Genomic DNA, 26,827 nt, shown 5'->3' with positions numbered 1-26,827 from the left:
AGCCACAGCGCCACTTCCGGCTTTTTTCTTTTTGCTTATGTGGTGCTGAGGAATCGAACCCAGGGCCTTGAGCATGCAATGCAAGCGCTCTACCACTGAGCCACCTTCCCAGCCCCAAAAATGGCATATTTTGAAAGACAAGTTCTACTCAGAAGGCAGAAGGTCAAAATAGTACAAGAGTAAAAAATTACCTCAGTGATATTATCAGTACTTTATCTTTAACTAAATTCATATACAACATGGTAAGTTAAATGATTAACCTTTCATGTAAATATTTTGTATCTTCCCATTTAGGCATTTTAGCACGAGAGAAGCTGTTTTAGAAGTGCAAAATGTACTAGTACCTGAAACAGAATGAGTACCCTAAAATTACTTACTAGTTGACTATTAATTCTGAATACAATCTTGGAGATTCATTACTAATTATACTTCTAATTTGAATGAAGACATTTTATTTAACTTGTATAAAGTCCACAGCCTTTCAATTATGTTTTATTTAACTTGTATAAAGTACACAGCCTTTCAATTATGTTTATAGCAATTATCTGAGTAAGCAAACATTCTAGTGCAATAAAATTGCACGAGGTCATATGGTTAAGTTCTTTATTAATATGAGCTACTTGGTATATGCATTTCTGGCATTTTTGCTTTATTTCCCAACAGTTTTAAAATAACTTACCAATTTGGCTGATAAGCTGCCTGAACTGATCAAGGTAACTCTGACCTTCTGGTGTGATTCCAAGTTTTCTGATGCCTCGATTGAATTTTTCTGCTCTATCAAAAGGATACTAAAGAGAGAATTTTAAGACTAATTAAGCACAAAATGACTACCAAACCAAAAGGTCAATACCACTTCTATTTCTAATTTTGTATTTCATTATTCCTTTTAAAAAAATCAAGTATAATGAATAAATATCTGTGGAACAAAAACTATTAGGGTTCAAGATCAATGTTTTATTTTCTTGGCAATATTAACTAAAGGGAATAAATTGCAGAACTGAATTTTATTAATAGTCTCCCAATATTCAACTAATGTATGAAATTGAGAAAAGAAACTCATTCTTCCTAGAAACATTTGTTCAAATGTGTGACCAAGTTTCTGTTGAATTTACAAACACATCAATGAACACACATCAGCTGGGATAAAATTTGTTACTACCATCATCAATTAGGCAAAATAACTTTTCCAAGTCTCAGTGGATAGATTTAAGAAATTATAAGAACAAAAGAAAGCAATTCTCACACAATAGCAGAATTATTTAGCTTGGGGCACTAGTAAGGTCCATCCCAATAAAGAAAAGATAGTTGATATACTTCTCTAGGGATAACTATAATATGTAATTAAATTATTTTAACAGAAAGGAGCATTCTGCTGCTCTGATGTTTAATAGTACTACAAACTATTTTACAAGAGGGTTAGGACTGGATGAATCTTTTTTTTTTTTGGGCAGTCGTAGGGCCTGGGCACTATCCCTGAGCTCTTCAACTCAAGGAGAGTGGTCTACCACTTAAGCCACAGTGCCACTTCTGGTTTTCTGGTGGTTAGTTGGAGATGAGTCTTAGGGGTTTTTCCTTCCCGGGCTGGCTTTGAACTATGATCCTCAGATCTCAGCCTCCTAAGTAGCTAGAATTACAGGCGTGAGCCACCAGCACCTGGCTTGGATGAATTTTAAGCAAGATTATTAGGGGGGAAAAAAAGAAAGATTATTAGAATAGTTCTGTATATGGTAACTCAAAAATATAGGACCCATCTGAGCCCAGTGGTTCTCTATCCACACAGATACATGCCTCTATACTAGTAATGTTTTACAATCTAACAGGATCTTTACTTCCCTCTGGGAAAACTCCGGCATTCCTTTAAATTATTGCCAGGAATGTGAACTATAAAGTGTTTCTCAAGTGGTAAGCATTTTGTGCTAGAAATTTTAAATATTTATTCTTTTTCCTCAAAATTCCTTTTTATCCCATTTTTAACACCTATATAGGTGTTAAATTAGGTAGATCAGTATGTACTGACGCAATAAGCTCACTGAAAAATAGTATGTATAAGACAGTTCATTTTCACTAAACAGCAAGCTATGTAAGTATGTGTATCCATATAGATTAAGCTACTTGAAGGAATAGTCTTACATTGATACCGCAACTGCTTTCAGGAAACAAAGTAGGAAGAAAGAAAATGAGGAATTAGAATTGTAGCACAAACATTTGCCATGTACTTAGGAACTGAATCAAAAATACCTTAAAAGAATATATAGCATACCTTATGATCATTTTGGTCCTTGATTTCCCTGAAAAACCGAATATCTTTAATCAATCTGGATTTGATATGCTCATCATACATAAACTGGCTAAATATATAGAATTTCTTTTTCAAAAACTGGTAGGTGAAATTAACCTATAAAATTAAAATTTAAAAAATTGAAAAAAGTTAATATAAAACAATTTCTAGTCAACATTACTGCATAACAATGGCCAACAATTATTTCTAAAAGTCAATTCACACTGGACCTGAAATACTTAAATAAATCAAATTTCTTTTTTTCTCCCAGTCCTGGGACTTAAACTCTGGGCCTAAGCCGTGTCTCTAAGCTCACAGCACCAGTTCAGCACCACTTCCAGCTTTTTCTGAGTAGTTTACTGGAGATAAGAATCTCAAGGACTTTTCTACCTGGAACCTTGATTCTCAGATCTCAGCCTCCTAAGTAGCTAGGATTAATTACAGTACGTCACATCTGTGCTCAATAATAAATCAAATTTTTACTGCCCAAACTTTCTGACCTTTCTGTATGTTTCTATTTTTACAACAAAAGTGAACAAAGGGGAAATGTAGAAAATGCTGAGGCTAGAAGAAGAAACAAACCAGACTACAGACTCTAGTGTTCATGCCATTTAATTACAGATGGGGGCTGGGAAGGTGGCTCAGTAGTAGAGCGCTTGCCTTGCATGCATAAGACCCTGGGTTCAATTCCTCAGCACCATATAAGCAAAAAGAAAAAAAGCCAGAAGTGGCGCTGTGGCTCAAGTGGTAGAGTGCTAGCCTTGAGCTGAAGAGCTGAGGGACAGCGCCCATGCCCAGAGTTCAGGCCTCACAACCGGACCTAAAATAATAATAATAATTACAGATGGAAGTTTCTATGTTCCACTCTAAGACAACAGCAGAGCCTTGGCATCCATGTGCATATGAGTTGCTGAGGAAAAGTGTCCATGCTCAGGATGCAGAAGTACTGTACTACAAATGCTTACTTGTTCTGTAGTGCTGCCAACAACCACTAAAGACACACTATCTTTCAAAAACAGTGATACTCACTGTATCACTTAAAATAAGCACACCAACATTTCCCTTGACATTTGGGCTCCATTTTTGAAAGGCAGATTTTCACAAAATTAAGAATAAGGAAACATTCAGCAGATCATACAATGATTTGTGCCACACTGATAATAACATGACTGAGAGTTTTTCTCTGCACCAACTGAGTTGAGTAATGCACACAAGGAAGTCTAAAGGTTTTGCTTTTGAATTTTTTAATTATTTTTACCATCTTGATAAAACTACATATAATAAATCTGGGTTTACTGTACTTATTCCTAGGTCTCCATACACTAGCTCATGCCTATAATCCATTACTTGGGAAGCAGAGATAAATAAGATTACAGTTCAAAGCCAGCCTACACAAAAAGTTATTAAGATACCACCTCAACAAATAAACTGGGCATAATGATATACAACTGTAATTTCAATTTATGAAGGAACATAAATAGGAGGATCACTGTCAAAGACCAGGCAGGTGAAATATAAAAGACTCTATTTGAAAAAAACAAAAGGGCTAGGGATATGGTTTACTTGCATAGCAAGTAGAATGCTCTGACTCCAAACCCTAGTACTTACCAAAAAAAAGAAGAAAAAATTACTTACAGTAATCTACATAGTTAAGAATGATACTAAAGTAACAAGCATGTGTTCTTTAATTTTCCTGAAGATATTAAGCAATTACTTATCTATAACCATTCTGGACACCTTGTACACCCAAGGTAATGTTCCTGTTCTTCTGCTAGACAATAGTTCTTGTGCTCATGAAGTTTATATTCTAGCAAAGGTTACAGATATCTTAAACAAGTATGTACTGCTTTTAAAAAAATCTGCCAAGTGGTGGTACACATTTGTAATTCCAGCTACTTGAGAGGGAGAGTTAGGTAGATAGTGAGTTCAAGGCCAGCCTGGACAAGGTCAGTGAGATCCAATCTTAAAAACAACAAAAAAGGGTGAAGGGTATGGCTAAGTACTGTGGTCAAGCACAAGGCCCTGGATCAACCCCCAGTCCAGGAAAAACAAAAATTAAATCCCAAGTGTAGTAATTTTTAAACATGGTAAGTAATGCGAGAGGTGCTGTGAGAATGAGTATAAAAAGGCTTGACTCAGATTCACAATATCCTGAGAAAGTGAGATTTCAGCTGATATTAAAGTAAAATAACCTAACATTAATGCTAACCTATTAAAACATTCACTTGTCTCCCTCACAGGAAAAATTAGTTACTATCTAGTGCTTTTCTCAAGTAAATGAATGCCTATTTTAGAATTCAAATTATTTTTATTAAGTTCCTATTCATATGTGTATCTTCAATACTTTTTCCCCCAAAAGAAATGACATTAAACAGCTACCAAGGATTTGTTTTTGAAAGTAATTTTCAGAAAACATCAGAGAATACACATATAATCTCTAAATCTCCAATGTTATTTATGATGATCCTGAGATGTTACAGTACTTTTTACGTCTCAGTTCATAAAATCCAATCCAACACAATTTTAAGGCCACACTTTTTAACTATATCACTAGAAAAAATGGAAATTCAAGAATAATACAAGCAAGAAGCAATGTATTTTGCCTAGTTATTCAGTAAGAAAATTATCTTCCAAAGTACTAAATTAGATAGGGCTTTATTCCCATCTAACTCCACAAAGGTGCTTACTGTGGTATTCATGATTCCTGTGCCATGTGTTCGAATTGAATTAGCAATATGCCGAATATTAATAGTATTCAAATGTTTATTATTGCTTGTTCGTTCAATAAAAATCTGCAATGAGACAAATTTATGCTCAGTAAGAACACAAACCATAACACTGATCAGTTAAGCAAAGAAAATTTCAGAATCTCATTAAAGATAATTTAACTGAAAAAACACTCAAGAAGATAGTACAAAGGAATAAGTATAGCAGCAAAGGAATAAGCAAGATCTCTAACTAGTAAATTATTTATTTTGTATATTTTACTGATTTTAACCCTTGAGAACTTATTCCTTGTTCTTTAGCCTTCCCACTACATAGTAACCCACATTTTAAGAAAATGTCTAAAACCTACTTACCTGATTATTGAGATTATAGAGGTACCGAGACACAAATATATGAATGTTTCTCATAATCTCCAAAACATCAAGGCCCTACAACACAATCCACAGAAGTGCATGTCTAAGTTTTATGTCTAAGATGGTCAGTTAAATCTGCATCAATACAGGAACTTACCACGTTTACAATATTAGAAGTTAAGTTTACAATTACTACAAAGAACTTCATAAAAGGTATCACCAAAGGTTCAAGAACTTTGACTTGTACATATTCTCAAGGATTTTTCTCTAAAGTTTTTCACAAAGTAAACTAATGTCCAGATTCTGAAAAGTAGTCACAGACTATGCTGAGACATTACTTTTCATATACTAATCATGTGTAATTCTCAAAATGAGGTGCTATTATAAATTCCATAAGTGAAAAAAAATGAAACTAAGCAAGCTCTGAGGTCAAGCAGCCAGACTCTAGAGTTTTAGGAAATCCAGTTCTAAATTTTTTACATTTGACTTTCATAGACCACATTTTGGAGGTTGGTATGGAGGCATGAATTCAAGGCCTCTAGCTTGCTCAGCTGAAGTTATACCACTTGAGCCTGGCTTCCAGTCTGCCTTTTTACTGGTTAACTAAAGAGTCTTTCAGACTCTACTGCCTAGGTTAGCTTTGAACTAAAATCCTCTGATCTCAGCCTTCTGTGTAGCTAGTATTACAGTGTCAGCCAATGGCATCTAGCTCCAGATCATTTTTATATAAAAGTTCTTGACAGAGATTCTTTCATCTTTCAGATATTTCACATTGTTCCCTAATTTTTCTATTAGCACTCAAACTGGCACAACACTTTCTAACATCTTCTAACCTAAATTTTTGTTTTCACACATTTTTTTATCCCATTAGATTATAAGTACACAAACTGAGACTGTTTCTATTTCCCTTTGATTTCCTAAATACAGCTGAGTATCTAGCATGTTTGCAACAAATAGTAGATGTATAGAAGTAAATGAAGGAATATGTAAACTGAAAATGATCCTAACAGGCAGCAGGATAAAAAAAATATGATCTTGCTGGGCACTAGTGGCTCACGCCTGTAATCCTAGCTACTAAGGAGGCTGAGATCTGAGGATCACCGTTTAAAGCCAGCCTGGGCAGGAAAGTCCGTGAGACTCATCTCCAATAAACCATCAGAAAACCAGAAGTGGCACTGTGACTCAAGTGATAGAGCACTTGCCTTGAGCTGAAGAGCTGAGGGACAGCGCCCAAACCCAGAATTCAAGCCCCATGACCAACAAAAAAAAAATTATGATCTTAAAAGTTTGGGACTGAATAAATGCCTTTTTGATTACTGTAGAAAAATCCTATGCAAATTAACTGATAATATAAATGCTACCTTCATAAAATACCTTCATATTGAAAATTACCTAAGTGAATTTGCAAATCTGTTTCTTTGCACTTGTTTTAAGGTCAAATAATTTACAATTGTGTAAGATTAGCTGTTTTATCAAACATTTTCCTCAGATATTAAAGTTTCTATATTATATCCAAGTTTATAGCCCTCAAATATGATCTTAACTGGACTTCTTACAATTATACAGAGGTTACCTCACTATACTTGTATCTTTCTGGAAAGCTACACATAATCTATTCATATTTAAAGTGCACAGGACAGTGCCCAGGACCTAAGTTTAAGACTGGGAACTGGCATAAAAAAAAAAGGCTGGGCGCTGGTGGCTCACGCCTGTAATCCTAGCTACTCAGGAGGCTGAGATCTGAGGATCAAGGTTCAAAGCCAGCCCGGGCAGGAGAGACCGTGAGACTCCTATCTCCAATAAACCACCAGAAAACTGGAAGTGGCGCTGTAGCTCAAGTGGTAGAGCACTCGTCTTGAGCTGAAGAGCTGAGGGACAGTGCCCAGGCCCAGAGTTCAAGCCCCATGGCCGACCAAAAAAAAAAAAGACCAAAAATATAGATTTTTCTTAAGAAACATTAGTACACTACATATAGTCAGATTATGTTATAAGTATTTAACACATACCTGTTCCAAAGTCTGACTTGGAAGATGTGCCTCTGTCATAACTAATCCATAACGCTGAGTAGCCAAATTTCTCATTTCACTGTAAGTGGCCCAGTCATGAAGAGCTACTGTTGTGAGATTGTAGAAAGTCTTATCTAAGTAGTGAGTTACATATGCTAGAAAAAAATTTCAAAAAATTTATTTAGTAAATAGCAGAAACAAATGAAACTAGAAAGGAAACAAATAAATCAGCACAAAAACACCATCTGACTTTGAACTTAAAATTTCTTTCTGTAAAATAAGGTGCAGTACTCAGGTGGTTCTCAAATTTGAGGCCATAGAGACATTGTCTCAAAAAAAAAAAGCTCAATAAAAACAAAAGAAGAAACAAAATGGAAATAAATAACGAAATAAACTAGAACCCATTATTTACCTGTTTAAATAGTTAGAATGAGACATAAGATGACTCTAAAAGGGAACTCAAATACTCACCTCGAATGTCAATAAAACGATTAAAAAATCGAATTGGATTCAGAGAGAAAAAGAGAGCAAGGTCTTTCATGCCAACTTTGAAAGGGTTTCGGTCATCCAACTTTAAATGAGTGTGCACAGAAAGTCTCAGATCCTTCTCAATTTCTTTGCACAACTTGTCCAGTAAATGCTGCTCATAAGAAAAATGACAGTTTTCAAAATGATATTCTTAATTATTTTGTTTTCCTACATGTTTATGCTTTGACCCTAAGAATTTTATACCCTAAGAGTTTTATACTCAAGACAGTTATAATGGCTCACATGTGTAATCTCGGATACTTGGGAAGCAAAGTCAAAAGAATCCTAAATTCAGGGATAGCCCATACAAAGATAGTGGGATGAACCTCTCCCAAAAATTAAAAAAAAAAAGGGAAATTGAAAATGTTGAAAGGGGTGATGTTGATCAAGATACATTGTATTCATAAACTGCTTCAGTAAAGGGCAACTCCTTTGTATACCTACTTAAAGGTATTTTTTTTTTAAGACAAAAATCAAAGCAAAGTGAAACAAAGGGCTAGGGTCACAGCTTAAGTATAGGCCCTGGATTCTACAGGGTCCTAGTGCCATCAAATCAACATCATCATCATCATCAGTGCAGTAACTGAAAAAAAACATGCCAAACTGGTCTTTTTGACTTAGGAATCCAAAAACCTCAGTAGTAAAAATTTACTTTTATTGAGAAAGTGAAAACTATTCAACTTTCCATTTCATACCAATGCCTTTGGGGAGCATTGGGTTATATAAATACCAAAACTTTATTTTCATTAATACTTTAAATCTCTTGAAAAGAAAATCAAAAGCTAATAACCTGTGGTTTACTATAAGAAACATGAATATTAAATGTGGAGCATAAACACATTTTAAACTATCCACAAGACGAGAGATTCTACAAATATACACTAAAGAAAGATTCTAAAAATGTATACTATAATGGGCTGGGAAGGTGACTCAGTGGTAGAGTGCTTGCCTTGCATGCCTGAGGCCCTGGGTTCGATTCCTCAGCACCACATAAGCAAAAAGGAAAAAGCAGGAAGTGGCGCTGTGGCTCAAGTGGTAGAGCGCTAGCCTTGAGCTAAAGAGCTGAGGAACAGCGCTCAGGCCCAGAGTTCAAGGCTCCAAGACCGGACCCAAAAAAACAAACACATAAAAATGTACACTATAATAATAACTGAAACATACAATTCACTGTGCTAAAAGTAATTAAATTAACCATCTTCTTAGTCTACCACAATTCTAAACAGTGGCTACATATATTTTATTCTCAAAATCCTAGTCTATACTAGGATCTAACTCAGTACAAGACCCTGAGTTCAATAACCCAGCAAGCACTGGCAAAGAGAATATTTAGTACAAAAAATTTATACTGAAAAATTTATAATTTCACTAAACCTAAATAAGTTTGTACTGTGGTTAATTTTAATTCCTCCTCCTGGACAAAAGTATAACTAGATGGAAATTTAATTTTAAAGATATCAGTGTTTATACACATTAGAAAGGGAGGGACACCCTATATTCATCCAAATTATTTTTGCTCTACTGTCTTTTAAATCTTTAATTTTTCCCTTCTTAGGAGTTCTCCATATGAAACTCAGTAAAATATCAGTAGTTTAATTGCCTTATCCATATATCAGGAGCATTTAACATTCAAAACTATTTTGTTCATGTATTCCTATAATAAAGAGAAATTTAAATTTACTATTTATGAATTTGCAAATTCCTAAATTTCTTTAAAAAGTGGTAACAAAAACTAATTTATTATAATAGTAATACTGATACAAAAATAGTTCTTTGCTCTATACAGTGATTTATAAGTAAGTTTGACTTTATGAAAAGTCCGACACTGAACAAGACTTTGTACAAATAAATTGCCATGTTGAATTGAAACCTCTTTGTATAACTATTCAAAGATAATAAAATTTTAATTTAAAAAAAAACTGGTTAAATCTAAGATTTTTTTTCCAGAACTCTGTTTTAAGCTTTTCCATCTTAGCTATGATCTTACCTCATTTAAAATGTCCATAATTTCCTTGTCATAACAATCCAGAAGTACCTCATATGAATCTAAATGCCTTGCATGCATCATAGCAGGTACACAGTCTCGTAAAGCACTAAACATATACTAAGGAGAAAATTTAAGTCAATATCAATATGTGTAACTCAGGAATGTAATCTAAACAATATTACACAGGTAAATAATCTATGCAGAAAAATAAAAACCTTGGTCTGAAGGAACGATGACTTTCTATAACCATCTTATTTTCCCAAGAGAAGAATGTAAACCACATAAACACATTAAAAAATTATATTCACTTATCTTTTCCTATTTTATGCCTTCAAACATTCACTTCCAAACAGACATTTGTGGGATGTGGCATGCTCAAGGAGTAATATGCTTGGCTCTACTTTAATCCCTACTTCAAGAAGGAAAAGAAAACAGGAAAAGGAAAAGAATAGACAACACAGAGAGGACAGGAGAGGAGTGAGGAGATGATAGAGGGAAGGGAGAAGATGGGAGAAAAAGAAGGTATATTTGAGCAAAATACAGTTTTCTGATGAGTAAATGTCAGACTGTTATGACAAATTAAAATCAGAACGGTTAATTATATGGGAGAATGTATTAAAACTAACTTCATTAACATCAATATAAATTTAACTACAGACTGTATAAATACATATTGCATATGCATAACATTCAAAATAGATTAGCAGCCAATAAAGGTTTCTTAAATGAACTATTCTTAAAACTTAAAAAGTGACTAAAATTATTCTTTGTAATTATTCTTTACTTACATGTAATCTAGCCGCATCAACAGCATTTTCATATACATCATCTAAATAAATTGGGAAGACAGCTCGATGCCAGTATAAAAAACAACAGTCACATTGTGTTTGGACTCTACAATATAAGGTAGTATATAATTAGTAGTGCCCAAATAGAAGTATCCCAAAACAGCATGAAAGAATACTCACTGTATCATTTCGCTCAACATTATATAGAAAAATCACACTTTTCAAATTGAGCAAAGGCAACAAAATATTCCAACATTTCTTATCAGAATTCTCCATACACTTCAATTCCAAAGATTCTTTGAACATAATATATTAAGGTATGACTATGAAATGTCTCCCTTAGGTTCATGTGCTAAATACCTGGTAGTACTATTTTAGAAGATACTAACAATTTTAAGAGATGGCCTAGCTGGAGGAAGTAGGTCACCTGCGGCAAGCCTCTCAATGTGTTACCTGGTCCCCAGTCCCTTCCTCACTTTGCTTCCTGTCCACCTTGCCACCACATGCTCCCACCACCATGCCCAAGCCCACAGTGCCAAGAAACCACAGTGTAAACTCTCTGAAACTGTAAGCCAAAATAAATCCTTTCTCCTCTAAGTTGTCACTATCAGTATCCCAGTGACACAAAAGTAACAAGTCTTTGGAACTGGTGTAGTCCTAGAATGCTCCAGGCAGAGCTTAAGAGAGATTCTGGAGAAAAGTACAAAAGAGAATGTCAATAGGAATGGGGACAGTGAAAAGTTCTTATTGTTTCTGAGATCAATGAGAACCTCCTTAAGAACTGTACTACAGTGCTTTCATGTCCAGCAAAGAATTTGTGTACATTTTGTACATCCACATCCTGGACTTTGAGTGAGGCTGAGTAATTGGCCACAAAAATTTTTAATTAAAAAATAATAAATATAAATAATGGACTAATTAATTAGGCACAGAGAATTTCACCACAGCATTCAAACTATGCTTAGTTAACTTTATCTGCTTTTATCCAGGCTTATAGTAAAAACTGGAAGCCAAAAATAGAGCAGAAAGACTAGAAGAACTTACAGATTTGTCACAAAAAAAAAAAAAAAAAGTCAAAGATTAGGGCTAAGGAAGCTGGTTTCTGAAAAGATAAGCACCATTAAAAAGACAAGCACTTTACATCCAGACAGTAAGAAACATGCCCTGAATGTCTCAAGAACTGGCCACACTCCCCCTACTTCAGACTCTAGGGTATGAGTATAAAGACTTCATTGACAGTATTTAGAGTAGAGTGACTAGACTCCCGTGGTGCATAGTGTAGGCTAAAATGTTGCTTCCCCAAGATTGATTTCATAGAACTTAGTCACCAAAGTTTGCCATGTTGGGTTTCTATTTTCTTTGATCCCATTTCTTCTTATTTCTCCATTTTGAAATAAGCATGTTTACTCTGTTCCATTGTATCTTGGAAGTAAGTTACTTTCTTTTTTATTCATTTTAGGAAGAGCCTCACAGTACCTACCATGCTCTACCACTTGAGCCACATCCTGGTTCTTTTTGCTTCATTTCAAATAAGGCCAGCCTAGACCATGGCATTCCTATTTCCACTTTTCATGTAGCTAGAATTTCAGACATGTACAGCTGAGACCCAACTTTACTGATTAAAATGGGCTCTTGATAATTTTTTGCCTGAACCAGCCCCAAATGGTCAGCCTTTCAATCTCCAACTCCCAGGTAGTAAAGATTACAAGGCATGAGCCACGCTGTCCAGTTTTTAATAGTTCACATATAAAAGACAACTTTGAGTCTAAATTGTGATTCTAGACTTTTGAACTATGTCAGAAATGCTAAGACTTTGGTAACTCTTGGAAATGCACTAAATAAATTTTTATCAAGAGTTAATTTTGTTATCACTGTGACAAAACTGACTCATAATACTTATAACTTTATTATAGCAACACTTACATCACACTTATTTACAACTTTAAAAACTGATAAAACCCCTGTCATATGTTCAGTCTTTGCCACAAAATAACTATTTCATACCTTATATGGTAACAAATGATGGCTAAATATTATATAATGAGGAAGGTTCAATTTTTCTTCCAAAGATGGAAAATTACAGGTTACCAGCCAGAAAAATGTCATCTTCTCAGCACAGCAAAGAAAATTACGAGTATTAAATGGAAATTGTGCTGTAACTGTTATTCAGAAGAATCGTTTTCCTTTCAAGAAATCTCTTGTTTACTCAATAAAGAGAAAACAATAAAGTCAACAGTACTTCCAAAATAAGACTTCCCAAAATTGAACTTAGTGACTGGCCACTGACAATGTAATTAAACTCCTATCACTAAAATTACAGAAGACTGGGCTGGGAAGGTGGCTCAGTGGTAGAGCGCTTGCCTTGCATGCATGAGGCCCTGGGTTCGATTCCTCAGCACCACATAAGCAAAAAGGAAAAAAAAGCCAGAAGTGGCGCTGTGGTTCAAGTGGTAGAGCGCTAGCCTTGAGCTGAAGAACTAAGGGACAGTGCCCAGGCCCAGAGTTTAGGCCCCATGACTGGAACCCCCCCCAAAAAAAAAAATTACAGAAGACTATGTGTCATGGATCACTGTCTGACAATTGATGAAGCCTTACTGTAAAGCAGCAGATTTAAAGTCCACTAATAACACTCAACATAATAATCAAAATATGCATTAGTCTCTGTCAAATGCTCTGAGGCCACATTGCTTTACTTTGTATGAGTTTTTCCAGGAGGCTGCATGCTCCTATAAAAACAAACCTAAAGATCCCTAAGCTAGCACTGGTGGCTCATGTCTATAATCCTAACTACTCAAGAGGCTGAGATCTAAGGATCATAGTTTGAAGCCAGCCTGGGCAGAAAAGTCCCCTTGAGACTCTTAACTCAAAAACCAGAAGTAGAGCTATGGTTCAAAATGTAGAGCACTAATCTTGAGCAAAAAAAGCCAAGGACAACACTTAGGCCCTGAGTCTAAGCCCCATGACTGAAAAAGAAAAAAAAAAAGAAAGATAACTTCATGAATATCTTTCTGATCAAGGAGGTTACATTTTGTTAAGGTGAAGGAGGTTACATTTTGTTAAGGTGGTTACAGTGAAGAACTAATGCCCTATCTGGTTTTATTCCCTTTCTTGTTATGCTAAGAAGAAAACCAATATTCCTGTTAGTTCTGTCATCAGGAGTATTATGACAGATAGCAATCCTACTTACCGTTCTCTAAGTTCACTGATAAGATCCAGCTTTTTCATAACTACTTGAAGGGGAAAGAGTTCTTCATCTTTAAATGTTTTCTTTCAGAAGGAGAAAAAAAAGCAGAGAAGTTGCAGTCAAAAGTAGGGATAGGTTTCTTGGGTCAATAACTAAAGAACTGTAAAATATCAGACCTGATATTATCCATAAGTAACACCAACACACTTACCATTTGTGTACCAACACTTAGTGCCAAAGAAACAATCAGTCGTCGTTGCTTTGTGCTTGGTCCATTTAAAGTGTTTTCAGCCAAAACTAGGGCAGAGAGCACATCAAGACGCTGTTCACTATATTTTTTGTCTGAAATTACTCTTTTCTTAAAAATAACAGAAAATAGGAAACTATTAGCTTAGTTTTTGAGATAGTAACACAAGTCTCATAAGAAAAATTTTTCTATTAGCTTTCTATGATTCAACTTTAGAGAGCAGGAGTAATTACTTCAATTGTTGAATTTCATATGTTTTATATTTTATCTTTTCAACACTATCCCTTACAATTGTCAGGAATAGCTGGGCATCAGTGGCTTACGCCTATAATCCTAACTACTCAGGAGGCTGAGATCTGAGGATCTCGGGTCAAAGCCAGCCCGGGCAGGAAACTCTGTGAGACTCTTATCTCCAATAAACCACTAGAAAACTGGGAGTGGCAGTATGGCTCAAGTTGTAGAGCACTCGCCTTGAGCTGAAGAGCTGAGGGGACAGCACTGAGGCCCAGAGTTCAAGCCTCATGACCAACCAACCAAAAAAAAAAAAAAAAAAGAAGTCAGAAATAGCAAACATATTAGGCATACTTTAAAATTCTATATTAATTTAATAAGAAATCATTTGTAACAATGAAATCTCATTTTCAAAGTTCATATGCTATCAATTTTTTTTTTATTTTTTTTGCCCAGGGCTTGGACTCAGGGCCTCATGCTCTTGCTCAGGTTTTCTGCTCACTGGCTTTTGAGCCACCTCCAGTACAGCTTTTTGGCTAGAGAAAAGTACCTCATGGACTTCTGTGCACAGGCTAATTTCTTTTTTTTTAATGTGTGGTAGAATCGGGTCTTTTGTTTATTCTTAAGTGCACAGGCTAATTTCAAACCATGATTCTCAGACTTTAGTGGATTGCAGGAACCACTAAAAAGCCCAGTCAATATCATTTTTTTGTAGAGATGTATAAATGTATTTTATGCTTTAATTTCAGAGTAATGGTAACTCTCATAAGAATCAATAAAAATCATAAAATACTAAAGATAGAAAAGACCAATAATATTTAAAGAAATGGGATAGGCTAAATTAAAAAGCACATCAAATAGAAAAAAATGCTTATGTAGAATACATAATAACTTACATACCTTGGCTATAGAAATAGAATTAAGAGCTTGATGTTGAAGGTGCTGTGTTATATGTGAAACTGAATCAGCCACAACCATGCTTCTCCTGTAGAACATATGCTCTATTGCCTAAAAAATGTCCAAAAGTAATTTTGTGAAAATCAATTTAAAGTTTAAGTAAAATAATAGGAGAATATCTTTAAAATGTTAAGCATGGGAAGGAATCTGTAACTGAGAAACATAAAACACAATAAAAGGTAAAAATTTTAAATTCAATTACATTAAAATTAACAACTTAATAGTTATCAAACAACAGAAAGTAAAACAAATATATGAAAGACATCTGCCAAATATAAAGAATTAGTATTCAGAATACACATAAAGACTCCAAATGAGGAAAGATATCCATTAGAGGCATACAATCCAAGAAAAAGTTAAAAGATATAAAGTTTTTCCTAAAAAGGTAATGAATGACTGAAAACATATCCAACCATCAATTATTAACCATCATTAACCATTAGGAATTAAACATTAAAAATTACAATCATTGGCCAGGTGCTGGTGGCTCACGCCTATCCTAGCTACTCAGGAGGCTGAGATCTGAGAATTGTGGTTCAAAGCCAGCCTGGGCAGGAAAGTCCATGAGACTCCTATCTCCAATTAACCAACAGAAAACCAGAAGTGGCACTATGGCTAGAGTGGTACAGCTATGGCGGTGAGCTGAATTGCTCAGAGACAGCGCCCAGGCCCACAGTTCAAGCCCTATGACGGACAAAATTATCATGGAGTCAGTGGCTCACACCTGTAACCCTAGCTACTCAGGAGGTTGAGATTTAAGGATCTTGGTTCAAATCCAGCTTAAGAAGGAAAGTCCGTGAGATTCTTATCTTCATTCAGTTAACCACCAAAAAGCCAAAAGTGGAGCTTGGCTTAAGTAGTAGAGTACCCGCCTTGATTTAAAAAAAAAACTTAGGGAGCACACCCAGAACCTGAGTTCAAGCCCTAGGACCATAAAAAAAGTAATTATTCTCATTAATTTATAAAACAAACAAAAATTAACAGAAACCTGTAATAGAAGTGAAGCATGCCTAAACTGAATATCAAAACCTGTAAAGTTACAAAATCCAGACCTTTTTCAGTATTAATGTAATATCACAAGTAGAATATGGCACATCTGACTTCAGGTGAAGCGTTGCAATTAAAACAAGGCAAATATAAATAACTTTGTAAAATAACTACCTCACCTCCAAGACATGTATATAAGGTATGCATGAAACGTAAGTAAATTTCAGACAGCCCTGGATCCGGTCCCCAACTGTGCATGTGCAAATATTCCCCAAATTAAGAAAAAAACAAAGGGCTGGGAAGGTGGCTCAGTGGTAGAGTGCTTGCCTTGCATGCATGAGGCCCTGGGTTCGATTCCTCAGCAACACATAAGCAAAAAGAAAAAAAGCCGGAAGTGGCACTGTGGCTCAAGTGGTAGAGCTCTATCCTTGAGCTGAGGAACAGCGCCCAGGCCCAGAGTTCAGGCCCCATGACCGGACACCTCCCCGCCAAAAAAAGAAAAAACAAAACCTAGAATCCAAAATATTTCTAGTCCCAAGCAGTTCCAATAAATGGTACTCAACCAGTGCTGGTCAGGCAAGGAACAATAGTAAGTCTATTATACCTAAACTGTTATTACTATTTAGGAAAGGATTTGCACCATCTTGGAAAGTTGATACATAACTAACTTATATAATGTGCATATAATGAAGTATCTACCCACTTAACCTCATTTACTACCTGAGGTATGTTTCCTGTACAAGTATTCCAGGAAATAAAACAATGGAAGAATTGTTTATGATGGTAAAAATTGGGAACAACCCTAAAGTCTATTCATAGACAAGACCCATCACTGCAAATGACCGTATTATAGGTACCTATCCCCATATAGATACATTTTAACATAAAATTTTGAGTAAAAAGAGCGAGACAAAGAATATAAAAAATTATTCCATTAATAGGAACTTTTAAACCCTATATAATAATGAATGGTATTTCCTTAGATGAGGGGGGTTGGTAGGATGAATGCAATCTAGAGATATAACTGGGGCTTGGAAAATACTGGTAACATTCAATCTCTTAAGTGGCATCATATTTGTTATTATTTTTAAATTATGCTCATATGCCAGGGACTGTTAGTTCATGCCTGTAATCTTAGCTACTCAGGAGGTGAAGATCTGAGGACTGCAGTTCAAAGCCAGACAAAAAAGTCTGTGTGATTCTTATTTCTAATGAATCAGCGAAATGCCAGAAGTGGAGGTGTGGCTGAACTGACACAGTGCCAGCTTTGAGCAGAAAAAGACAAAGCCAAGAGCACAGGGTCATGAGTCCAGTACTTGCACCAAAAAAAAAAACCCTACATTTATATGTATCTAATCATATACAAACTGTACACACTGTATTTGTATTTCATAAAAAGGTCAACAAAACTGTACAATACAAATTATATTTATATAATCCAAAATTATGATATATATATAATCTTAATTTTTTAAGCCAGAAAATTCAAAGGTGCAGGAAAATCAAAACAAAACTTTCTTTCCTGAACAATTCTGGTCTATTATTAGCAGAAATGTTTTAAATTTTTGCATAAGACTAAGTAGACTCTTCCTGTGAGTTTTTTTTTTAATAGACTATACTACAAAACACTTTACTGTATTTCTGTAATGTATACTATGTTAAGATTTGGAATTCATTTGTTCACAACTTTATGTAGTATTCTGTTTACATCACAAAATTTTAGTATTTTCTTTTTTCTTATTAGTTTACGTTAGTTATAGAGAGGGGGGATTTCATTGTTACAACCCATTTAGCACTTTCTGATTATTATGTTAACTAACTTCATATGAATGTGAATTCTACAAAAAATAACTGATACCTTATAGCATATTTTATATCATGATATTTTTAAACTCATATAAACGTGCTTTTAAAACTTGTAGGAATAGAACTTTACTAAAAAGAGGGCTAGCTCTTGTATTGTTCTTTTCTTTCTTATAACACTAAACCAAGTTTAAGAACACAGGCCTCACCTTACAATTTTTCAACTTTAAAACAGTACAAAAACATATTCATATGACTATTTTTCACTTTCAATATATATGAAATAATGAATAGTTTATTAAAAAAATAGGTCTTGAGTAAAATGATGCTACCAAACTACAGGATAACGAAAGTGTGCTGAGCACATTTAAAATGGGCTAATCTGAGCTAGAAGGTTATCAGCACACAATTCCATCGTAAGTCAGGGAGCCACCTGTATCAGAAATTTCTTTCAACTGAAGGGTAAGTACATGTTCTCACAACTTTTAATATAGGCCTTCTTTACATGAAGTTCTCAATGTAATCAGGAAGTCAAATTTCACAAGATTATTTTAAGTTCTGGTCATTTCTCAATCACCAAGACAAGGTAAAATAACCAACACTAACCTTAAGAAGTTCAATGAGCCTGCACAATGCCTTAACTGAGGTTTTAGTCATTGGCTTTTGCATGGACATATAAAGATTCATCGTGGTTTTAATAATGGTACTAATACCATATGCATACAAGAATCCCTAAAAAAGAAAACATTCAATATTATCACAAGAACTCATATTTCTCTCTGTACTAACAATTATTTCTCAATTTGACAATGATTCTAAAGTTTGTCTTAAAGCCAGTTATTAAAATTTTGAAATAGTTTTCCTAACCTAGAATAATTATGCATTATTAGTTGGTATGAAAGAAACTCTTAATTTAGAGTGAGGGAAGGGATGACATTGTCCAAAAAGAAAAGTACTCTTTACCTGACTTATAGAACTGTAACCCCTCTGGTACATCACATTTATACTAACAATGATAAAAAAAAAGTTAATTTAGACAATCACATACCAAAAGTTCAATGTTGTTGAAATTGAAGTGTATAATATTTTTTAATCTTTCCATAAAGAGGAAAAAAAAGAAAACTTTCAAGGAAATCGTGTCAAGGAAACTACTCATCTTTATCTTACCTGCCAGTACAGCAAATGAAAGCTCCTCTTTCTTCCTATCTAGGGTCAGAGCCAAGACTCTAAGAAGCTAAGAAGTGAAGAATGAAGAGAAAGAGCTGCTTTCCGACCATTGCATGAAGGAATTTCTGAATTCAACCACCTCCTTCTTTCTTCTTTCCCTACACCAATCCCTACAGTCCACCTGTAATCTCATCTCTGTCAGTGGGCCTTCTCTCCTTCCAACCCAATGAGGACAACACATTCTCCCTTCCCCTTCTTCTTATGAAGGATGCCAAAGTTTTGTCAAGTTAAAAAAAAAAAGAAGAAGAAGAATGCTACTCAACTAAGGGAAACTGAATCAGAAAACAGGAAATAAGGATATTGCTTCTCATACAGTTTTTCATTTAAACCTAAAAGAGATACTAAACAAATAAATAAATAAATAAATCAGAATGATAGCTGGGTGCCAGTGGCTTACACCAGTAATCCTAGCTATTCAGGAGGCTGAGATCTGAGGTTTGTCATTCAAAGCCAGTTGGGTCAGGAAAACCTTTAAGACTCTATCTCCAATTAATTACTAAAAAGCCAGAAGTGGAGCTGTGGCTCAAGTGGTAGAGCACTAGCCAAAAGCAAAAAAGCTCACAGACAGCACCCAGGCCCTGAGTTCAAGCACCAAGACAGGCACAAAAACAAACAAAAAAAACATAATGATAATGATAGAGATTTGGAGGGTTTTTAAAGGTTTGAGAATATTAGCATTTAGAGTTACATGTTGGCAAACATGGTGCCAAGAGCACAAGAAAGTAAATATACTCTTGCAGTAAGCATGCTTCACTGAAAAGGGACACATAACATAAAGTGAAAAATGGGAGAGTCCCTAGACTGTTCATTTACAGTTCCGTCATGACATACATTATTATTATGTTAAACGATACAGGGCAGGGAGCACCCTCAAGAAAATGGCAGTGAGGCAAAGATTGAGACATGCATTCAAAAAGAGCTATAAGAGGCTGGGAATGTGGCTCTGTGGTAGAGTGCTTGCCTTGCATGCATGAGGCCCTGGGTTCGATTCATCAGCACCACATAAGCAGAAAAAGCTGGAAGTGGTACTGTGGTTCAAGTGGTAGAGTGCTAGCCTTGAGCTGAAGGGCTGAAGGACAGCACCCAGACACAGAGTCCAGGCCCCACAGCTGGCCAAAAAAAAAAAAAAAAAAAGAGCCATAAACCTTAGAGACAGGAACAACAAAAGTCAAACTCTTAAGACAGGCAGAAAAGAAGGCCTCTTTTTCTTGGTGGAAGCTGAGGTCTTGAAGTATAAACTTCCTGGGCCCAAACATCACCTATTCAACATTAATTTGTAACCTGGACATAAATAAAACATTACTTTAAAATCTATTACTTTAAAATATTACTTTAAAAGGGGGAAGAGAGGTCTAGGATCTACTACTGTTAATGACAAAATAAACAATATGGTCTCCTGAGTACAGCTAGAAAAGCTGAAAAACACATTAATAAAATACCTTGGAAGGAATCAAAGACCTATCAGGAAAGTAAGGAAACAGGAGGCCAAGATCTGGAAGAAGATAGAAGCACAGAGTTGTGAACATTTGGAGACACTTTCTTTAGATCATCTGTCTTAGAGGTTTTTGTTAAAGGATAATGTCAACCATACTTTTCAGTGGTGTTATACAGTAAAGGAAGACAAAAACAGGAATCCACAGCCCATCAGGAAGGGTACAGGGTTCTGGTAAACTATGTAGGTGCTGGAGTAGTATGCTGAAAGATTAATGCTTCCCACCTTCAAAAATTTAAGAATGCACTGAAAACAAAAAATTATCATCAAAGGACTGAAGTGCCTATTCAAATCAACTCAATCCATGACTAGATTGGAAGAACACCATACCTAAGGGGAACACAGTAATGTTGCTAAAATCCAAAATCTAAAATTTAAAAGAAATTGAACAAAGACATACCATATTTAAAAAGTAGTAAAACCAATAGCTGACTTCTTAACAGAAACAAAAGAAGCCTGGAGATAATAAAATGCCATTAGATGGAAAAGCCTAACCAATCTTGAATTGTAAAGCAGACAAATTATTGAAGATGTATTCAGGCCAAAATCTGTGATTATTCATCAACAGAAAGTTACATTAAATGAAATACTTATAGGAACTCCACAAGCAAAAATATAAAGTTAAAAAAGAGATTTAGAAACATGCTACTCAACATACATTATGTGAAAAATGACCTATGAAACTTGTGAGCAGGGATGGAAGGGGAAAACTGGGAGAACAGGAAGGAAGGAGTGATACTGTCCAAAAAGTGAAATGTACTCATTACCTGACTCACTACCCCTCTATATACACCTTACTAATAACAATAAGATAGTATTTTTATAAAAAGAGAAATGTAGGAAAAATGGAAAGTAGTAAGATTGAGAAAACAAGAGTCAATCTAAATAAGCATTAATTTTAAAAATAACAGTAGCACAAAGCAGGGGTAGAAGGGAGGAAAAACAAAATTCAAGTGGTTTAAAACCCTACACAGTACAATTGGTCAAGTAACTTAAGTTCTATTAGAGATGAATGAGTAACATTGTATTGTAAAATCTTGAGAGTAACCACAAAAAGAACAGTAAAATACAGAATCAAGGAAATAAAGGGAAAAATAGCAAAAAAAAAAAAAAATCCAAAAATGATCAAAAAAGGAAAAGAGTTCAGGCCCCACGACCGGACCCAAAAAAGAAAAAAGAAAAAGGAAAAGGAAAAGGGAACACAAAACAAAAGGCAGATAAATAGAAAACAACTAATCAGGTGGTAGTTTCAAATTAAATATATTGGTAATGATAAAACAAACAGTGCAACGAAAAAGATAAATATTACCAGATTGGGGAAAAATATATGCAGGCATATATTAAGTATAAAAATTCAGAAACAGCACCAGTGTAAGGATTAAAAAAGATACACCATGTAAATATTAGCTAAAAGACTTTCAGATAAGATACAGCTACCTGTATAAAAATATTGCATCTATTGGTGAGGTCTTCAGCAAACTTATCCATTCTCTGCTCTTTAGATAAAATAGACTCCATTTTCATCATCCATGAGCTCACAAAGACGTAGTAAGACTGAACATCTCTAACAAAGGAAAACATTGTGGTTACTTAGTGCATGAAAATAAAGTAACTTCCCTATTTTTCCTATTAACTGGAATGTTTCCTTACAGTAGCCATTTTTGCCTTTCTAGTTTTCAAAAGACAGAAATGATAAATATATGGCTGTTTATTAAGAGCCTGTACAGGGCAGGTGGTATTTCTAGTATCTAGAACAGATGCAAATCCTTTCTCCCACAAAATCTATGCTCTACAAAGGAGAATAGTACAATAAAGAAGTTAATAATTAAATCTGGCATAATAATGCACACTTGTAGTCAGGAGGTTGAGGCAGCATGAGTTCCAGTCCAGCCTAGGTTACATAACAAGACTCTATCTCAAAAGAAAAACAAAATCTAAATTCCAGGAAATGGAAACAAGGGTGTTAGGGTTGTTTTTTTTTTTGTTTTGTTCATTTATTTGTCTTTGGGGAGGCAACAGGGGGAACACAGAAATGGAGGAACAAAGGGTGAACAGCAAATGCAGCAGTGGTACTCAGTAGACACTATGTTTGAAAATGAACTATACAACTTGTGGACACAAATAGGTGGGAAAAACTGGGAGAGCACAAAGGAAGAGGTGACATTGCCCAAAAAGAAATGTACTCATTTCCTGACTTGTGAAATGGTACCCTTATAAAAATGAATAATTTTAAATAAAAAAATAAAAAATTAAAGTATCAAAATAATTAAAAGGTATCAGGTTATAAATGAGATGGTAATAAGTTAAGCAAGTTAATGAATAGGGACTGAGATAGGGTGCAATTTTTAAATACAATAATCAAAGCAGGTCACTGCGTATGTGAATTGGGAGCCACGACGTAAACCAGATCAATGAGTAACACACACAAACATATGACAGAAGTGAAATTAAGGAAAGTAAATAGTAAGTGAAAACATCTTAAGACATTTGGAAATGTGTCTGGCATGTCCCAGAAATAAAAAGGTAAATATGACAAGTGGATAATAAGCAAGGAGAGGAACACAAAACTATATCAGAGAGGTACAGAGTGGAAGCTAGGAGCATGCCACGATGGCGTGAGGCAGGGACAGCAAAAGCCCTTGTGGGGGAGCAAGGACTTCAACTCTGAGGACAGGGAAAACCAATGGAGGGGAAAAGCAGAACGAGTGTATCTGTTTTTCAGAGGATCAATCTCACTTTGGTTAATGTGTTAAAAATTAACTTATAGAGGGGGAAATCATCTTCCTAGGAAGGAAAAACTGAGAGAAAAAGAGGGCAGCTTGAACAAGATTAAGAAAACAGAATAGTCAGAATGTAAAGGCTAAAACCTAAATCCTTACTATCTGTCAGTTACTGTTCTAAGAACTTTACAAATTAGCTAGTTCTATCCTCACAAGAACCATGAGGTAGGTATTATTATCTCCAGTTTACAGAAGAAGAAACTGCCACACAGAAATTAGATGCCAAGATCAGATGAATAGTAAGCAGTGGAGCCAAGATTCAAACCCAACACTAGGAAGCCTTTTTTTCTCATCCTGAAAGGACTTAAGTCAACAGCAAATGTAATGTTTTCTATTGTTCAGGCTAATTACAAACACTTAATCATTCTACCAATTTATCTCAACTTAGACAACCTCACAAAGAAGAACTTGTAAGACTTCCAAGCTACTGAAGCTATCTTTTCTCTCAAAAAAAATTGTAAAAAATAGACAATTCCTCTTATGGAATCTAATATTAACAACTAAAATCATCTTCAGGCCAGGCATTGGTGGCTCACATCTGTAATCCTAGCTACTCAGGAGGCTGAGATCTGAGGATTGAAGTTCAAAGCAGCCCAGGCAGAAAAGTCTATGTGATTCTTATCTCCAGTAAACCATTCATAAAAAGCAGGAAATGGTGCTGTGGCTCAAGTGGTAAAGTGCTAGACTCAAGCAAAAAGAAGCTCAGGGACAGTGCCCAGGCCCTGAGTTCAAGCCCGAGGACTGAGGAAAAAAATCTTCTTCAGTTACAGAAGGTGAAGAAATTTCCCACATTTCCATTCAGCCAAAGGATAGCTCTTCAGAGCAGAGGATCTAGAACAGATTAAGATAAGAATCCCACAATGAGGCAATCTGCCAACATAAGATCTCAGCGTGCAGAGGGATTATATCAAAATCTCTAACAATCATGTTTTAGGGAAGCGGAAACCTAGTAAAAACCGTTCCTGTGTCCTATTTCCACTAGACCAAAAACCCAAGTCACAGTGTGGATTATTTGAGGGTGCTAAAATGTTATTTAACTCTGAGAAAGAGACAAAGACAGACAGTGAGAAAGCAGAATCCTAGAGCAACACTCCTACTTTTGAGGAGGCACCTGTGATCAGGTACAACAAGGACATTAAGTACAGGATCAGCCAAAAACATCCTAGGTAAGGACCAGCGAAAGAGATGTAGAGTGTCTTTTACTCCCAGCTAGAAATGTCAACAGCATTATGAAAGTGATCCATGGTAAAAAAAAAAAAAAAAAAAGACTCAGCAAGCTTTAGATCAGACTACAAAAGATAAAGAGCATAGTTTATCTGTCAATTCTCTTACAGCTAGATGCCAGATGATCTTGGTACCTTGTACATATACAAAAATGAACCCTCTCATTGAAAAACAAAATTTCAAATCTAAACCTGTTTTTCCATCCTTAATTTTGTTGGATATACTATGTAGCTTTGGTATCTCTGCCATGAATTGGTTATACTTTGTCCATTGACTACTGCCACAGGACACAGGGGTACTGGGATGCTTTACTACTAGAAAAGGTGGAGCATGTCAGGTTCATGATCATTTGATATATGACATGGCAGACATGTAGCGCTTCTCATCATCAGCTGCCCACAGCTAATCTGCCTGTATTAATACTGTATGGCTTATTAGTAATGTTCAAAATTTCAAATGGCCGTAAACATATGCAAGGGGATCCTCCTACAATGCAGACATACTTCTTATTCTCCACTGTGTAGCAATGACCCAATTTTATCTATCACCAGGATCAACAGCAAGTTCCAAAGTATCACTATTAAGCCTTTAACTGTATCACAGGTAACATGTGACCAGCAGAAGTCCAATGACAGCATCCTGTGTCATTTCTCTCAAAACCTTTATCCAGGTTAACATGAGATTCTAGCAGTAGACTCAAAGAAAAATACAGAACAATGTAGTTACTGAAGCTGGGTAAGGGAAACCCAAAGTTCTTTATGGACATGGGAGTATTGTGTTTTGGGAAGCAGGACTAAGGTACAGGTGGGAATCGGGTTAGGGACAATTAAATTTCCCTTTCACATTATCAGCAGACAAATAAAGGAAAGAGCAGGATGCTAGTAGCTTACATCTGTAACCTTAGCTGATACAAGGGAGGCTGAGATCTGAGGATCATGGTTTGAAGCTAGCCTGGGCAAGAAAGTCCATAAAACGCTTATCTCCAATAAACTACCCCCACCACCCCCACACACATACACAAAAAAAGCTGAAATAGAGCTGTGGCTCAAATGGTAGAGTGCTAGCCTTGAACAAAAAGATGCTCGGGGACAGTGCCCAGGCCCCAAGTTCAAGCACCAGGACTAGAACAAAAAAATAAGATAAAATATATTTAAAAATTAAGGGAACGAAAAAAAGAACAGCTTCATATTGAAGTCAACTCCTCAAAAACTCATCATAGATACCTACTGTTTGTAATGACATCTACCATAAACAACTCATTTAAACAAAAGTTATTTAATAAACCAAATAAGAAGTATGTGTACATAAAGCATATTTTGTCTGCACTTAAATTGACATTAAGATTAAAACTTATCTTTTTAAGTGCTAATATAATCTCCTGAAGATGTCTCAACCTTTCTCTGGTAATAAGTATATCTGACTTTATTAATTCAAACATTTTAATGTAAAAAAATATAAGTACTATCATTACAGTTATTGATAAAACCTACTTGGTAAGTGATTGAGCTTTCTGCTGTAGAAACGTATCCCTGTGTACTTTAATGGCTTGAAGACTCTTTCTGTCCAGAAGTTTGGCAGCTGCTGCTATTTTCTGGATCAGAAAATTATCAGGAAACCAAATAATATTAGCAGTTAGGGTGATGGCTGGTACCTGAAATAAAAAGGGAAATATCATTAAATGAGGACAATAAGCTCTTTAATAATTCTAAAGTGTACACAGAAAACAATTCATTCCAAGAAAAAATAACTGCAAAAATCAATTTGAGGCAAATATGAAACTGCAGCATAAAGTGAAAGCATTTATTTATCTGGTGCTTGGTATAACAATTTTATTTTGCTTAAATATTCACAAACACACTATTGTAGCTTGCACAAACTTGAATTCCCATATATATATATTTTTTTTTGGGGGGGGAGGTCTGGTCCTGGGGCCTGAACTCTGGACCTGGGCGCTGTCCCTCAGCTCTTCAGCTCAAGGCTAGCGCTCTACCACTTGAGCCACAGTGCCACTTCCGGCTTTTTTCTTTTTGC

General features: G+C 35.4%; 1 protein-coding gene across 1 annotated transcript in view; it reads right to left on the bottom strand.

The window, feature by feature from the left end:
- Window positions 1-26,827, bottom strand: part of Kiaa1033 (KIAA1033 ortholog) — a 62,009-nt gene that overhangs the window by 12,478 nt on the left and 22,704 nt on the right. The window contains exons 11-24 of the mRNA XM_013019114.1: window positions 26,287-26,447; window positions 22,230-22,356; window positions 18,680-18,805; window positions 15,227-15,334; window positions 14,060-14,206; window positions 13,852-13,931; window positions 10,665-10,770; window positions 9,877-9,993; window positions 7,836-8,004; window positions 7,365-7,519; window positions 5,359-5,433; window positions 4,966-5,070; window positions 2,261-2,395; window positions 680-788 (exon numbers count right to left, since the gene is read on the bottom strand). Coding sequence (XP_012874568.1) covers window positions 680-788; window positions 2,261-2,395; window positions 4,966-5,070; window positions 5,359-5,433; window positions 7,365-7,519; window positions 7,836-8,004; window positions 9,877-9,993; window positions 10,665-10,770; window positions 13,852-13,931; window positions 14,060-14,206; window positions 15,227-15,334; window positions 18,680-18,805; window positions 22,230-22,356; window positions 26,287-26,447 — 1,720 coding nt within the window. The remainder of the gene's footprint in view (window positions 1-679; window positions 789-2,260; window positions 2,396-4,965; window positions 5,071-5,358; window positions 5,434-7,364; window positions 7,520-7,835; window positions 8,005-9,876; window positions 9,994-10,664; window positions 10,771-13,851; window positions 13,932-14,059; window positions 14,207-15,226; window positions 15,335-18,679; window positions 18,806-22,229; window positions 22,357-26,286; window positions 26,448-26,827) is intronic.

The sequence above is a fragment of the Dipodomys ordii genome, unplaced genomic scaffold, assembly GCF_000151885.1.
Source record: "Dipodomys ordii isolate 6190 unplaced genomic scaffold, Dord_2.0 Scaffold3, whole genome shotgun sequence".
Classification (NCBI taxonomy): domain Eukaryota; kingdom Metazoa; phylum Chordata; class Mammalia; order Rodentia; family Heteromyidae; genus Dipodomys; species Dipodomys ordii.
The sequence above is the reverse complement of the archived record's forward strand: the minus strand, read 5'-3'. Positions and strand labels throughout refer to the sequence as shown.